Genomic DNA, 15,166 nt, shown 5'->3' with positions numbered 1-15,166 from the left:
ATAACATGATGTTTTGGTGCTTAATTTGTAAAATCATGACCTTTTTTGATGTTTAATAGGCTTTTCCTTAATCTCTCCTCATTATCCAACATATTTGCTTATCCAACATTCTGCCGGCCCGTTTATGTTGGATAAGTGAGACTCTACTGTACTCATATTTTTAAAAACATTCTTTAAAAACATATTTTTGGAACAAATGTAGAACTATGTTGTACCTGCAAATAATGAAACGGACTTGTTCATCAGATTTACTCAAACCTGAGAAAAGGTTTTCAACACCTCATTCTTAAATATTTTTGAAATGTTGTAAATTTGCGTTCTCCCACGGACAGTATGAAATCCCTAATTATTCCTGATAAACTCTTAATATATTGCTGAGAAGGGACGGGGGGAAGTCAAGCTAGAATGGGTTTGGTTTTTCTAATCTGTTGTCAGTGTTTTTTTTTTTTAAGATCACAAGGGTTTTTCCACCAACTCAGTATTTTTTAACATAAATGATAGGCTATTCTGGCAGGGATGATGAGTACTGTAGGTTCGCCTTATCCTTTTTACATTTTTACTATCAATGGCTATTTTTTTATGTATGGCATGTTTTCCAGCTTTGGAACTAGAACTGAAGTAGCTGTGATCCTTCAGCCCTTTGAGACTCCAAATCACATTAAACTTGGCTAACAGTCAGAAATTATGACAACTGTAGTACAACATAGTCTATCAGAGCACATATTCCCCATACATGTTCCACTGAACTGTTATACAACACTTGGACTCTAGAACTGCTGAGCTCCACACCTGAATGGACATATATAGCAAGAGTCACATCCATAGAGCTCTCACAGCTCTTAAAGTCAAGAAAAGAAAACTGAGTTCCTCTGAGACATTAAATGGCAAATGTTTATGACATAACAAGAAAAGTGCAAAAGGGAGTAAGGAAAACCATAGAAGTGCATTAGAAAGATGGATAAAATCAACTTGTGGACAACGCGCATGCAAAATGAATTTTTCATTTTTTTTCAGAATGAATGGGTTATCTAGCAGAATGGTGTTGCAATGTGGTTTCATTTAGGGATGGGACGAATATTTGAGTCACAAAAACATGATTTCTCAGTTTTTGAGGCTATTTCCAATCAGAAAACAGAATAATATGATAATTTAAGATCTTCGCATCCATATATTTGATTTAGCTTGGCCTTGGCAAATTTCACTCAAATTCTGAAAGCTTGTTATTGCAGAATCAATGGGAACACCTTATTTATGAACAGTTCTGGCAGAACAGGAGTAAAATTATAGGACAATAAAGTGTTTTAGTGTGATAGACACTTAAGAATGGGCTTCCTCATTTTGAGGGAGATTTATAGTTTACCTTACACTGTACAGTACTGAGAATGCTCTGCTAAAGAGCTCCAGTCTTGTAAGTCAGGGTTTGGACTATAATTAAATATGGCATTCTAAGTTTGGCACCAAACTAGATACCGCAGAATTTTTGTAAGACAGAGCCATGGCAGTAGTATCAAATTGCTTTAGTGGTGCAATGTAGACAAATTCTTGAACATTCTTACATCCATGCAAGAACTGCTCAGAAATGTAAGTGGCTCTCCAAGCTAGAAGAATACAATTCTGTGTTGGGTTAAATTGTGTGCATAGGATATGTATGTGCACAGAATCCGTCCCTTCCCTAGATTGCACTGCACATGGAAAATTTGGATGTGCAAAACAGAAGCATATGGAGAAGTAATATAAAAGCAGTAAAGCAGTACCTGACCAGAAAGGAGTGGAGGAAGGGGGAACAAAGCTGTAGTCTGGAGAAGTTACAAAAGAAAACCCACAGAACAAAGAAGGGGCTTAGAGAAAGAAGGGAAAAAAGAGAGAGAAGCAAAATGACATTGAAATACTGGTTTAAAAAGTAATATCAAAATAGTAATCTTTCAACTTAAGTTTCTGATAATAAGAAGCAAAGTTATCTTGAAGAAATGTGGTAGCAATGGGGGTTTCGCCCCTTCCCCACATTCACAAATCTGTACCTTTGCTCTTGTGTGTGCCTTCAAGTTGCCTATTAATTTATGGCAACCCCATGAATTTCATAGTGTTTTATCTTACCTGAGCAGAAATACAGAGGTTGTACACTTTGATAATTTCAATCCCCCATTTGTTGCTACAAACTCAGGACTAGTGTGTAATGTTGTGCAGAATGAAGCAATTAACTCTCTATCCTGCTGATGGTGTCTCCTATGCTGGTACAGTAACCATTAGAAAGCCAGCATGGTACAACAGTTGGAGTGAAGGGCTGAGATCGTCATTCCTCAATGAAATCAAATGTGCCAGTAACTACCTCTCAGCTATCTCACAGGAAGAAATAGTGGGCAAGAAGGGGAAGCCATGAGTAAAGCCTACATTTTTTGAAAATGGATGGATTCAATTTTGTTGTCTTGGGCTTCTTACATCTGGTGGACTGATCTACAGCCTATAAAGAAGGGCAGAGGGGAATTACAACCACAAGGCATCCCTGTGATGCCAGCAAAATGCAAGGCCTGCAGAGAGCAAACATGTCTAGAACTGCATCTACAAAGCCACATAAATGCTGCCAACTTTTGACAAAAAGGAAGACTGCTCTGTCCAGCAGGAGACATGTCATGAGGCAGTTTTTCTCCTCGCAGTCAATAAAATAATTGGGAGTTTACAATGATAGGAAAAGTGTAAAAATCATATCTAATTAACTCTATTTTCTATTTTGTTTGAATAAGTAAAAAGGTAAAGGTTTCCCCTGACGTTAAGTCTAGTCATGTCTAACTCTGGGGGTTGGTGCTCATCTCCATTTCTAAGCATTGTCCATAGACACCTCCAAGGTCATGTGGCTGGCATGACTGCATGAAGTGCCGTTACCTTTCCGCCGGAGCGGTACCTATTGATCTACTCCCACTGGCATGTTTTCAAACTGCTAGGTTGGCAGAAGCTCGAGCTAACAGCGGCCACTCCCACCGCTCCCGGGGTTTGAACCTGGGACCTTTCGGTCTGCAAGTTCAGCAGCTCAGCGCTTTAACACACTTCGCCACCGGGGCTCCTTTGAATAAGTAAGGGATGGCTAAAACCGCTGTCTTATACTGAAGGTGCTATCCATAGCTTCCTACTTTGTATGAAACAGGAAACCACAGCTGGAGGCTTCCTGATTGTATAATGTGCACTATAAAGCTAGTAACTCTTGTTTTTCTATTGGATGAAACTTCTATTAATTATAGATTTGCCGACGTGATTGTTTGGAGAATGAATGGAGAAGCAAAGGGCATTTGGGCAAGGTGTTTGTTCATAAATCAGCTTACTGAGCAAGGACACAATTTTCTGAATGTGGTCTGTTTGATTGCACCCATCCATAGTAAGATGGTTCAAAATGGGCAGGGTCTCACAACTATAATACTTAAAGGTTCCTTGTGCTTCTATTGACGCAGAATGCAGGACAAGCTTTGGACTTTCTTCTTCCCAAATCAGCCACAAGGTTTGCTACAGCATAATGCCATATCAATTTTGCTGTGGCAGCTACATAATCAAGGGCTGTAGTAAACTTCATTTTGCTACTCCTTGGAACCCTAATCATCATATTAGACAATAATCAAGAACATTTTGAATAAAAACAATTGACCAACAGCTAAGAGCCATCCCGTCGAGTTCAATACAATTTCCACTCTTTTCACCACAGCTGAACAATGGAGACTGGTAGCTCTGATATGACTGGAGCAGTGAACCTGCTCTGAGTGCTACTTTGAACTTTAAACAAGGTATCTGAAGTGCTGAGCCCTGTCTCTGAAACAGGCCCAAACTATTTTCATTGCTCCACTGGCATTAACACCATTAGCCTCCATTTCAGCTGAGGAAGGAAGCCCAGGGAAATCCATTTCCTTTTGACCATTTATGGCACAAAGTTGTTTTGGGGTTATGACTGCGGTTCTTAAGTAAACTCTTGATCAACTCTCTTCTGTTTGTGTGAGGTAAAAGAGACACAAGCAGGTTAATTTCTCTTCTTTTTAAAACCTCCATATAGAGATTGAAGACAAAGAAACAAGAAAATGATGGTTCTTCTAAAAGCACAATAGCCTTGACTCCAGGAAGACAATAGCTCAGGTTTCTTGCCACCTACAGATTTTAACTGATAAATCTGGCAAGGGAATCAAAACCAGGAAGACAGATATTGTATACACGTTGTGGCAGAAAAAGTTAAATACAAGCCATGACAGAACATATCAAATCTTTTCATAGGCAAATAAACCAGAATGGTTCTGATTTCTTGCACAGGTAAGACTATAGAAGAATCTAATCTCCAAAAAAGAGAAGGTTTCCTGGTTAGTTAGGATTTAATAACCATGTGAATATGGGGGGAAATGGCAAACAGTGACTTTGAGGTTTTTAGCTTTTTAATTGATGCAGTATCTTAATAAACTAGGGAGCCTTTCAAGATAGGGAGTAGCGACAGATTATCCATTATTACAGTAAAGTATAAAGATAGAAGTAACCCAGTAACCTAATATCAAACATTATGGACTACAGGTTGCATGTAGTCAGAAATAGGCATTAATTTAATTCAAACTGTGGAGAGAAGTTTAAAAAAAACCCCAGCAGTCATTCATTCCTATTATCCATAACATTGTAGTTTACAATGTTGTTGATGGGAAATGGGGAGGGAGAGAAAAGAGAGGAAAGTCCTGATTGGTGTTCCACTGTCTGCAACCAAACTATTTAACAGCCAGTTTGCTGCATCAATGCACATACTTGTTTGCAGTACTCCTGCAAAGCCATAAAACACAAAAGTTAACTTTAGCTGTACTTATTGCTAAGATAGATGTAGGGATGATATTTGTGTTTACCTCTATCTAAGAATGGTTAGCATTTTTTGTAAAAAAACAACAACAAACAAACCCAAAAACCCAGACAATTTGAGAAAGGTTTGTAATTTGCCTATGAAGTAAAGTGACACAAGAGAAAGGCAAGGGAAAATGTAAATGCAGAGAAGGAAGAGCATGGAAAGAGAAATGCATGAACATTAACTGAAAACAAAATCATTAGAGAATTGGGAAGAGAAAAGGCAAAAACATAGACAAGTCCACAGCACAAGCATACATGTTCAAAAGGAAACAGAAAGAGTGAAAAACATGATGGAAAGAGATTTTAAATTAAGAAATATTAGGATTTATAGTACTAACTCAGTGAGAGCTGTCATATCTGTAAACAAGCACAGGCTAGACGTGTTTTCATATGTGAAGCTTCAGATCTGAGTCTTTCTCTTGCTATTTATGCCATCTGATCCCTTAAAATGCAAGCTGTTGAAATGTAATGCAAACACAACTACTACATTCACATCTCAGTGATGGAAGAATGGGCTGGTTCTCACAGATGAGAGCATGCAAAATGTTCTTCCACAGAAATGACCTTCTAAATGAGAACCAAATGTGTCTGGGGGATAAGAATAGGTGAAGTGATGAAACACTAAAATGAAAGAAAAGTGATCGACCAGTCAACATACAAGCCATGAGTAAATGGAATGTCCTTTCTCAGTGTCTACTAGCTGTTACAGTTTTCAGTGGGTACAGATGGCTGCAAGGATGGTAGTTCTGTTGCAATCTCTACTTACTACAAGGGTAGATTTAGCCCTATTATTCCAAGTTTAAAAGATGGCAGCTTAATCATTTCAACTGAAGACGAAAGAGGGTTGGATGTGTGTGTGTTTGGATCCACCCAAATTATTCATATTCAGGGCTAAACAGATGTATTACAATATTACCCATTTGACATTTTAAAGTCCACTAGAGATTGGAGGTTATAAACTATAAACAGTATTCAGAAGCACTTGCCAAATGGATGCTTAAACCTTTTCCAGTTCCTTTTTTGTTTATTGATACATTGTCTGCACCTCTCTGTCTGACTTTTTTTTTTTTGCATTGTTCAGTGATTATTAAACTTTCTCCACAAAGATCTCCTGCTGAATACACTGGCTGAATCCAGAAAAGAAGTTCTATAGTGGGACCTCCAGATCCATAGGTTCAAGAACCAACATTTCAATCAGTCATTGATTATCATATTATTAAGTGGCGGCGATGTGAAAATGCACATGCTGAAATGACCACATTCATGTCACCACCATTTGATAATATGGGGCATGATCATCCACATTTTTGTATCTGTATGGGTGCTGGAGCTAAATACTCATGGCTCTCTGTACTTGGGAACCTCAACAAGCAGCAGTATAAATGGAATTGCAATGAATCTAAGGTTCTCCACAGCAATTCCACTTTACTGTCTGTTATTTTAAATCAAACCAATAATTCATTTGAATGCCAAATGCAAGATTAGAACTACATGTTTATTAATTCATGCTGCCGAAAACAGCACAACCAATGCAAAATGTCTGTTTACAAATCAATCGCTCACTTACATTTTTAATAGATGTTTGAATGCTGATTTGATTTAAGGACAGGCAGTCAGGAAGTCTAACAAGACCTGTTCATAAACCTGTCAGCAGATCTTGATTCTGCTTAGCTGCAGAAGAAAATCTAGCTAAATGCATTATCATATTAATTGGTTATAAGTCAAAATGCAAAATGGGAAAGGTTTTTAATCTATTGCTGTTCTTTTTGTTATTAGAACGATGGCAAATGGGAATACTCACAGTTGGTGCTTGCTCTGTTACTCCTTTGGTCAAGCAAATTTTCACATTCTTTGTATGGGTATTGAAGAGTTGTATCCAAACTTCTGAAGCCTTCTTTAAGGGAATGATGTTTGTAATACTCCACAAGTTCCTAGCAGAAGATATAGGGAAACAGATAATAAGTTTAATGTCTATTTTCTTTGTACATTGTTTGGTTATAGCAGCTTTAGAAAAGGTAAATTTATTTCACCAGATGTAATGAAATACTACTGGAAAAACAGCAGCATTTCTTTTTATTGTTATTGGATAGATACTTGCTGAAAGTGACATGATTGAACAGAGAATCTGTTCCACATTACAAGAGAATAAATTCATCTGCATGAAACATGTGTGTTTCAGTTACACACAGGTAGCACTGCTTCTTCATTCATTCAAAATGCAATGTTAAAGATACCTGATGTACAGTAGAGTCTTACTTATCCAACACTCGATTTTCCAATGTTCTGGATTATCCAACGCAATCTGCCTTTTTAGTAGTCAATGTTTTTGTAGTCAATGTTTTCAATACATTGTGATGTTTTGGTACTAAATTTGTAAATACAGTAATTACTACGTAGCATTACTGTGTACTGAACTACTTTTTCTGTCAAATTTGTTGTTAAACATTATGTTTTGGTGCTTAATTTGTAAAATCATAACCTAATTTGATGTTTAATAGGCTTTTCCTTAATCCCTCCTTATTATCCAACATATTCGCTTGTCCAATGTTCTGCCGGCCCGTTTATGTTGGATAAGTGAGACTCTACTGCACTTCCAACAACAACAAAAGATAATGCCTAAGCTGTACTATCTATCTTATACCTGGATTAATGAACATTTCTACATAGCCAATTCCATGAAGCAAACTTGCATGTGGAAACATTCCACTTAATGTTTCCACATCAAGTTACATACTGAGAAGGGGCAAAGTATAGTACTTTGAAAGCTGTTCCTAGCATTCCTCTCCATTGGCTAACTGACTAGGACTGCTGAGACTTGCAGTTCAAGAACATCAGGAGGCCCACATGCAGCTCAGCCCTGGATCTTAATTACATTTCAGCTGAAAATTATGTTTATATGATCAGACCACCAGAGCAAGCAGACTTCCATCAGGCAGCTACTGGTGTCAACTCCTTACATTGATTTTTTTTCCAAGTGTTCTATGCTCTTGCTGTTCAATATGCCTGATAACGTGACATTTGTGAATTCTAGCACAAAGTGAGCAGATCTGCACCTATCAAATTAACAGGTGACTGAAGATTTAATCTTCCAGTGGCTTTCATGAATTTCAGATGCCATTATCAGCTTAATATGCATTTAAAAATCTGTCTTTTGAAATAACAATATGTTTTGGAATACAAATTTTGAGAGGAAATAGGCACTGAAATCCTTATTTAAATGCAAATTTTCATGTGGATTGAAAATCAAACATTTATGCAGACTTATGAACAAATATATGCAAAATGAACATGGAAATATATTCTTTCTTCCATCCATAACTGGATGGATCCATTCTGATTAAAATCCTTCCCCTGCTCCTCATTGTTGTTGTTTGATGAATGTGCATCTTCAAGGGGCAATAATACGCACACCCACTTGCACATACAAAGAGAAAAGGTGATGGTTTTTTGAGCCCTAATATTCCTTACCAACAAAGTCCAGAAGTAATAAGCCAATTCCAAATTAAGCTTACGGAAGCTTCTAATTATCTTTGATCCTGTCATATGCTAGAATCTGAATAAATTATCTTTTTATAAACCAATAGTTATTGCTCTAGACATGCATATAATGTTGAAAAATAGACCTAGTAGCGTCTCATTCGCAGAATTCAAAACAAGTGCTTTGAGAATGGCCAGAATTAAGGTAAACATTATCTGTACTTTTGACATTTCACTGTCTTCTCACCTCACTGTTTCCTACAAAGATGTCTAAATAAATTTCATTTGTTAAATTGAACCATGGTCCATGAATATTTACACCAGAATTAAGTTGTTCATTTTTAAGAGGGAACAAAACTGTTTGTTTTCACATGCATTACAAATGGGTTCAAAACAAAATTAGTCCAAGTCTCACTTTAAGTCATCCACTTAAACCATAGATTTCCAAGCCATAATTAACAGTCAAGTATGATCGAAATATATGATTAACAAGTCAAGCACATGATTAAGAAACTCGTTGGGCACAACCTAAAAGCTGGTCATATATAATACATGATCTACAGTAGTCCCTACACTTTTGCTGGGATTAAGGGCACAGGATGCCTACATGAGAAAAAAAACTGTGAATACATTTTTTTTAATCTGAGGAAAACATCTCTAGGAATCTTTGGGTCTTTGTGGGTGACTATATAAATGCTCTATCAGTGTGACTGACTACTACTGTTTTTAGTATAGCTGCTGCTATTCCTCTTCCTCCAAATGTCAAAGCTATCACAACGCAAGCTGCTTTAAGTCTATTTTGTGGAAAGAAAAAGTGGGGTATTAATAAATATAATAATAATTGTTCATGTTTTACCTTAATTTCCAAAATATGCCATTGTGTATTTTCACATTGGTGCAATTATGTGTGCATGCATGATGTCTATTATAAATTCCTTATTTATAAAATGAAAAGAGCAAATTTCAATTCCCCCTTTAAACAAGTCTTTGCTTTTTCCAGTAATACAGCTTGGATCTTTCTCGTGCAACTAGAAATACAGGGTGAATACGTGTCACAAACCCCCATCTCTTCTCTCCTCTCCACTCCTCTCTCTTTTTAAGACAGAAAAAAATTTGCTTGCAAGATTATTTGAAAGTACAGAAGCATCAGGTAACAGCACACCCTTTGCCCACAACATTGACTGGCTCTCAAAGGTGGAGATAAGAAGCTCTTTGTATTTAATCAGATGATATTAAGAGCAGGTCAGAGCAATTTGTCCTGCTGTCTTCGGAAGATGTAACAATGTACTTTCAAAAGCCACATCTAAGTCCAAAGGTGCATGTAATATAAAATGGGATGACAGAACTCAAGTGTCAGAAAATGTCAGAGGATCAATATACTCAGGGATCTTCCGCTGGCATGAGATAATCATAGTCCTTATGTCTTTTCTTCATGTCAGATGCACTTATTATAATTCACTGCTATTGAATTGTCATGCAAAACCAGATAAAGTTGTGACTTCCAGGAGCCCACCTGTACATTTCACAAGAAATGAAAACAACTTGCTCCTGAATACAGATCTTAAATTCTCCTTTGACAGTCAATGTGGGTGAGTAAATGCACATTGTTAAGACCAAGGACATCTGAGTTTCAATCCGCAGTTAACTGTGAAGCTGACTGGAGGCTTATTTACACTGGTTGCTTATTACGGGGCCAGTTAGGAGCAGAGATGCTTCGAACTGGCCTCAGAGGCTACCACACACTCCCTCCCCAAACTGCAGAAGTTGTGGAGTTGACTCTACACGGACCAACTAGGCTGAGATCACTTTGGCCCAACTGGTTGGTCACTTTACTGTCCCTGTCCCTATTGCCAATATTAGGGAAAATAGGGCAGCAGCAGAAGTCTGTGTGAGCAGCAGACCAGTTAGCATTAGACCAAATCACTGCCCGAACTGTAAGGCTGCTTCAGAGTTTCAGCCAAATTTCATAGTATTTTTTTATTTTTCCTTAATGCAGAAAAATGGGTTAACCCAGTTTACCTCACAATAAGGACAGAAGTCCTTAGATATCACAAAGGTAGCCATGAGGGAATCTGTATAGGCTGTTTGGTCCATGTATACAATCCCTAGGTAAGCCTCAGGGGGTTCTGGAGGATAATGGAAAAAACCTTGTAAATCTCCCTGATCAACTTCAAGGAAAGGCAAGGTGAAAACCCTGCTGTTGATCTGATATAAATGTTAATACTACAGAAAGAAAAGAAAAACCCTGTTATATCCAGGCCAAATGCTGATCTAGTCCATTTTAGTCGCCTTCTACATTGCCATATAATCCAGATTATCAAAGAATATTATACACATTATCTGCTTTGAACTGGAATATATGAGTCTACACTGCCATATAATCCAGTTCAAAGCAGATAATCTGAATTTTATATCGCAGTGTAGAAGGGGCCATAGTGCTTCCACAACGTCAATTCGTTCCTGATAAGCAGGATATGAATTGCAGCTACAGTTGCCATATTTGCAGCCACATATTTTGCTTCTGATGCTAGGGGTGATAGTTATCCTGACTTCCATGCCTTTCATGGTTCTAACCGAACATGAACTGGCTGAATCCATCAGAGTTACAGGTCATCAATACGTCTTGGAGCAGTGAGTTCCACTTCTTGGTGAGTTCCACTGGTAATATCTAGTACAACACAATTATTCCAGTTAAAAGTAGTATAACTGTGATGTGTGAAAGAGAACAAATTTACACATTTGTAAGCCTTGCAGCACTCAAAAGATCTTACTCCTAAACAAACAGAGGCTTAGCACATAAAACGTATTGAGTATTTACTAAACAATAGCTATTGTACCCTTTGCAACAACACCTTTGAACTTGATAGCACACAACAACAAAGGATTGGCTGCCAAGTTTAAATTTAACAAGTCAAAGCATTCTGTTATTCAACTAAGTCAGGGACAAAGGACAAGTTAGATGGTGGTTCACCTTAAGGCTACAATAAATCAGAAATAGTTTATAGGCACACGACAAAGAACAAATGGATCATGACCTAATCAAACTTGAAAGTTTGGTCAGTCCTGAGGTTATCAAGTCACGTTTTTAAAGTTTCCCTTGAGCTAGAAAGGACAAAATGAAAACTGGCCAAAACACGGAGGAGCAATCATTATGAAGCTTTAATAAGCGCCTTACTGGTCCACTGGTTAACAATGATGCCTCATTTGGGGACCTCTTACTCCAGATTAGAATATAAATCAAATACTCTGATTCCATAACATTAAAAAATTCAGCAAAATGACAAAAGTCTCCAGATAACTTCACAGAGATTTATTTTAAGACAGCTTTATTCTTAGAAACTTCTTTTAATTCTTAATTCCTTTACATAAGATACGGTGTTTGTCAGATAAACACCTCCTGGCACAACTAAACAGAAACTTCAGAATGTGGTCCTGCATATGACAGCATGGTTAGTATCGATGCCAAAGAGATAAGGGGACAGAAAAATATGCAAGATACAGATTCATAAAACCATGACATTTCTTTCACAAGGAGATAAGAGCATGCTGTCTTTCTTCTCCAAATCTTGATTGTGTAAGTCTAAAGAAATCCTTAAGGAGTCCTCACATACTGAGAGTGGAGGAATTAGGTCCAAATATCAAAGTACAGGCATAACATCCAATTATTCTGCTTTCTCAAGTCACTGCATTTTGAATTTCAAAATGAAAACACGAGCTGACTGTTTATTTACTCTAAAGTTCTATCTCATCAGCAATTCACCCAGTATTTTATTCAGTCATACTAATGTTTATCAAACCAAAATCAATTAGACAGTCCAAGCTTCAGCCCAAAAGTTATTTATAAAACACAAGCATTGCCAAGCTGGGCCAACCTCTAAATGATCATTATGGCTCAGGGCCACTTTAGAAGCAATAACTTTAATGGCAAACATGAAACTTTGGTAACTATTGCCATTTCTTTTTTAAATCTTTATGTCCATCAGCTCCAAGAGCAGGCAGACAAACAGAAACATAACTCACTCAAACTTCCTGCTTGGCCTGGAAGTCCGCACATCTGAGTAAAATAATAACTCAGCAGAAGCAGAAGTGTCAGAAAACCCATTAACTTGCTAGTGAAACAGTGAAAGAAATAGAATATAAATAATTTGAACTAGGAATATAAGAGGGGAATGCCTGCCAAGGGCTATAACAGCTGAAAACAAACATGCAAATACCTAGAAATATGTCTGGACAGTTCATCAAGACACCCATCGCTACGTGTTCATTTGCAGTATTACCAAAAACAAATAAGCAGCAAAAAAAGACTATATGATCCATATCTAGCGTATTTGAGGGTGACTATTTCTGAAGGATTCTGAGCCATATAAATAAAGGAATCTATCCACCTCTAACTCAAAATCAGGCATACTGAATACTGACCTCCAAATATGTTATTTACAAAGCAGGAGAGGGTAAAATGTGGTCACGGGTCACATGTGGTCCTCAGGGCTGTTTCGTGGCCCCACAATCATTTTTATTTTCAAAAACTATCTTTTGTTCTGAAATGTACCAAAATTATTTCCAGGAAGTGTGGAGGCCATTTCCAACATTTTGAGGGTCCCTTTGAACTCCCCAGAGATTAAATCAAAAAACAATTTGCCTCCAAATTCCTCCCAGGGACCAGAAAAGTCTTGAAACATGATCTCAAATCTCCTAGAAGGCATTTACAGAAAAAAAAGTTGATTTTTAGTGAGAGCAGATACTCCCAAGATCTCTGGAAAAATGCAGCCCTCTCGTCTTCCACAGTTGCCAGTTCCTATTATAAAAAGTCTATTTGTGTGCAACTGCCCTTACATAGTGGGATTTTTTTAAATTGATATTTTCCCCCATGGATAACTGTTCTAGTTGGGTGACAGCTTTATCACTTTAATTATTTCTATAATTGTGAATGTATTTATTTATTTATTTATTTATTTCCGATATTTCTACCCCACCCTTCTCCCCGAGGGGACTCAGTGTGTTAAAGAATAACACATTGTAAAGTCACCTTTAGTGTCAACATTTAGCAGCCAATCTGAATAGGATAACTTGAATACAGACAAAGTGCAGAAATTGTTACAGTCTTATAGCCATCTCTCATAATCCTGTAGCCAGTTACTAAGGCAATTAGCCATACAGTCTGACAAATTATTTTAGTCATCACTGCAAAAGTAACTTCCCCCATTTTTAAGCATTGACTCCCACCACATGTTCCCCGGTCACTGATTGTTCTCTGTATGAACTGAACTATTGGTCTGACAGGTACTTGAACTGCTCCAACAACATCCTTTTTGTGTTCTTATGCATCACACTAATAAGAAATATAGATGCTTCAATATAATACTGCTATGATATTTTCCTGTAGAACATCCCTGTAGAGCATCTATAAGCTCAACTTAAAAGAGATCTCAAGGGTGAGAGGAGAAGAAAAAATAAAAACATGCTTACCATTAAACTTCTAAATTTCCTATTTTCTGCAATGTGAAAAAAGCATTCTCTTGTGAAAATCTTGATGTGCTTCACTTCGTTATTGTACCTGTGGGCAACGAATAACTTATGAATACAAATGTATTTTTAATCAGCAAAGATCGATAATTACTTGAGGCCATGCCCCGCCACTAGATGAATAAATTCTTAAAACAAAATATAGATTCTTGCCAATACACTGTTGACACCTAATTAACAAAACACATTTACTAAGGTCTGGCTGAAAACACAGCCTTAATTCAGATTTTAGAAAAGCCCTCCCAGCAAGATGTAATCATGGGATTTCATAATAATGACTGCATTCATGTTCACATTGACAAAACAGATTAGCAAACTTTCTTTTTTTTCAAAAAAAATATTTATAGATAACATGCAATTTAAAGGAAGGTAAAATATGGAGTCAGTTGGTAGTCAAATCAGTTCTAGTTAAAATGCAAATGGAACATTAAATCACCTTATGCTAACCAGCATAAAGTCATTTGTGCCTCAAGTCAGAAAAGCCATTAGTGAAGTTTCTCTAGGGATGACTTGCAGAAAAAAGGATGCCTAAAAGAGAATGGGTGTGATTGTCTTCAAGAAAGAAGTTAACGGATGTGTTAACTGGATTCCTGGGTTAGTTGGATTCAAAAGCTTCTCTGCCAATGCAGCAGCTCCTTCAACACATCAGAAACTAACATCTTCCAGAATTAGTAATTTAAACATTTCTTCCAGCATTAATGATCACTCTTCCACCAGAATATTTCTAACTGTTGAACCAGAAATTTCCAAACAGTTTGTTCCAACACATTAATGTGTCAGCTGCAGTGTGCAGGTGTGTCAGATGAACACACTCATAAATAACAAAAATCTTGGAAATGTATGCTATTATCTTACAAATCTTATTTATAATATATATATATATATATATAAATGAAAGGTTTTCATGAGATACGTGGTGCCCCATAAATCTAATTATTACAGTTAATGCATGTGTCCAAATCTTTTACAAGGGGTTGTCTTAACCTTCGGTTTGCGAGTAAAATGGAATTACTGTGTTGTGAAATAATGAATGTCTAAAACGTATTACCAACATGAAATGTTTGGAAAACTCTGTTAAACTATTATCGCCCCAGGTGTTTTTGATACCCGCTTCCAGAAGTCTCAGCCAACCTAACAGATAGTCAGAAACCTTTGTCCAGAGGAACAAAGATTGAAAACCACTCTAAATCATGTATTTTGTATCTCAGAATGTTGTAGTGGAATGGAGAAGAGGAGAAACTTCCAATTCTTCTGGAACTGGACTTCAATGCAAAGGAATTCTATGTGGCTGGAGAGAGGGGTGTCCAATGCAGCCCCTAGT

The 15,166-nt window shown here is 37.1% G+C and overlaps 1 protein-coding gene across 3 annotated transcripts in view; it reads right to left on the bottom strand.

The window, feature by feature from the left end:
* The window catches only part of vav3 (vav guanine nucleotide exchange factor 3), a 218,550-nt gene that overhangs the window by 12,608 nt on the left and 190,776 nt on the right, over positions 1-15,166 (bottom strand). Inside the window, exons 24-26 of one of the 3 annotated variants that reach the window (XM_008109114.3) lie at positions 13,789-13,876; positions 6,647-6,776; positions 1,755-1,838 (exon numbers count right to left, since the gene is read on the bottom strand). In XM_008109114.3, the coding sequence (XP_008107321.1) occupies positions 1,755-1,838; positions 6,647-6,776; positions 13,789-13,876 (302 nt within the window). The remainder of the gene's footprint in view (positions 1-1,754; positions 1,839-6,646; positions 6,777-13,788; positions 13,877-15,166) is intronic. The other 2 variants (XM_062977938.1, XM_003220077.4) reach the window with 2 other exon arrangements.

Source organism: Anolis carolinensis, chromosome 4, assembly GCF_035594765.1.
Source record: "Anolis carolinensis isolate JA03-04 chromosome 4, rAnoCar3.1.pri, whole genome shotgun sequence".
Lineage (NCBI taxonomy): Eukaryota > Metazoa > Chordata > Lepidosauria > Squamata > Dactyloidae > Anolis > Anolis carolinensis.
This window is presented reverse-complemented; position numbering and strand designations above follow the sequence as displayed.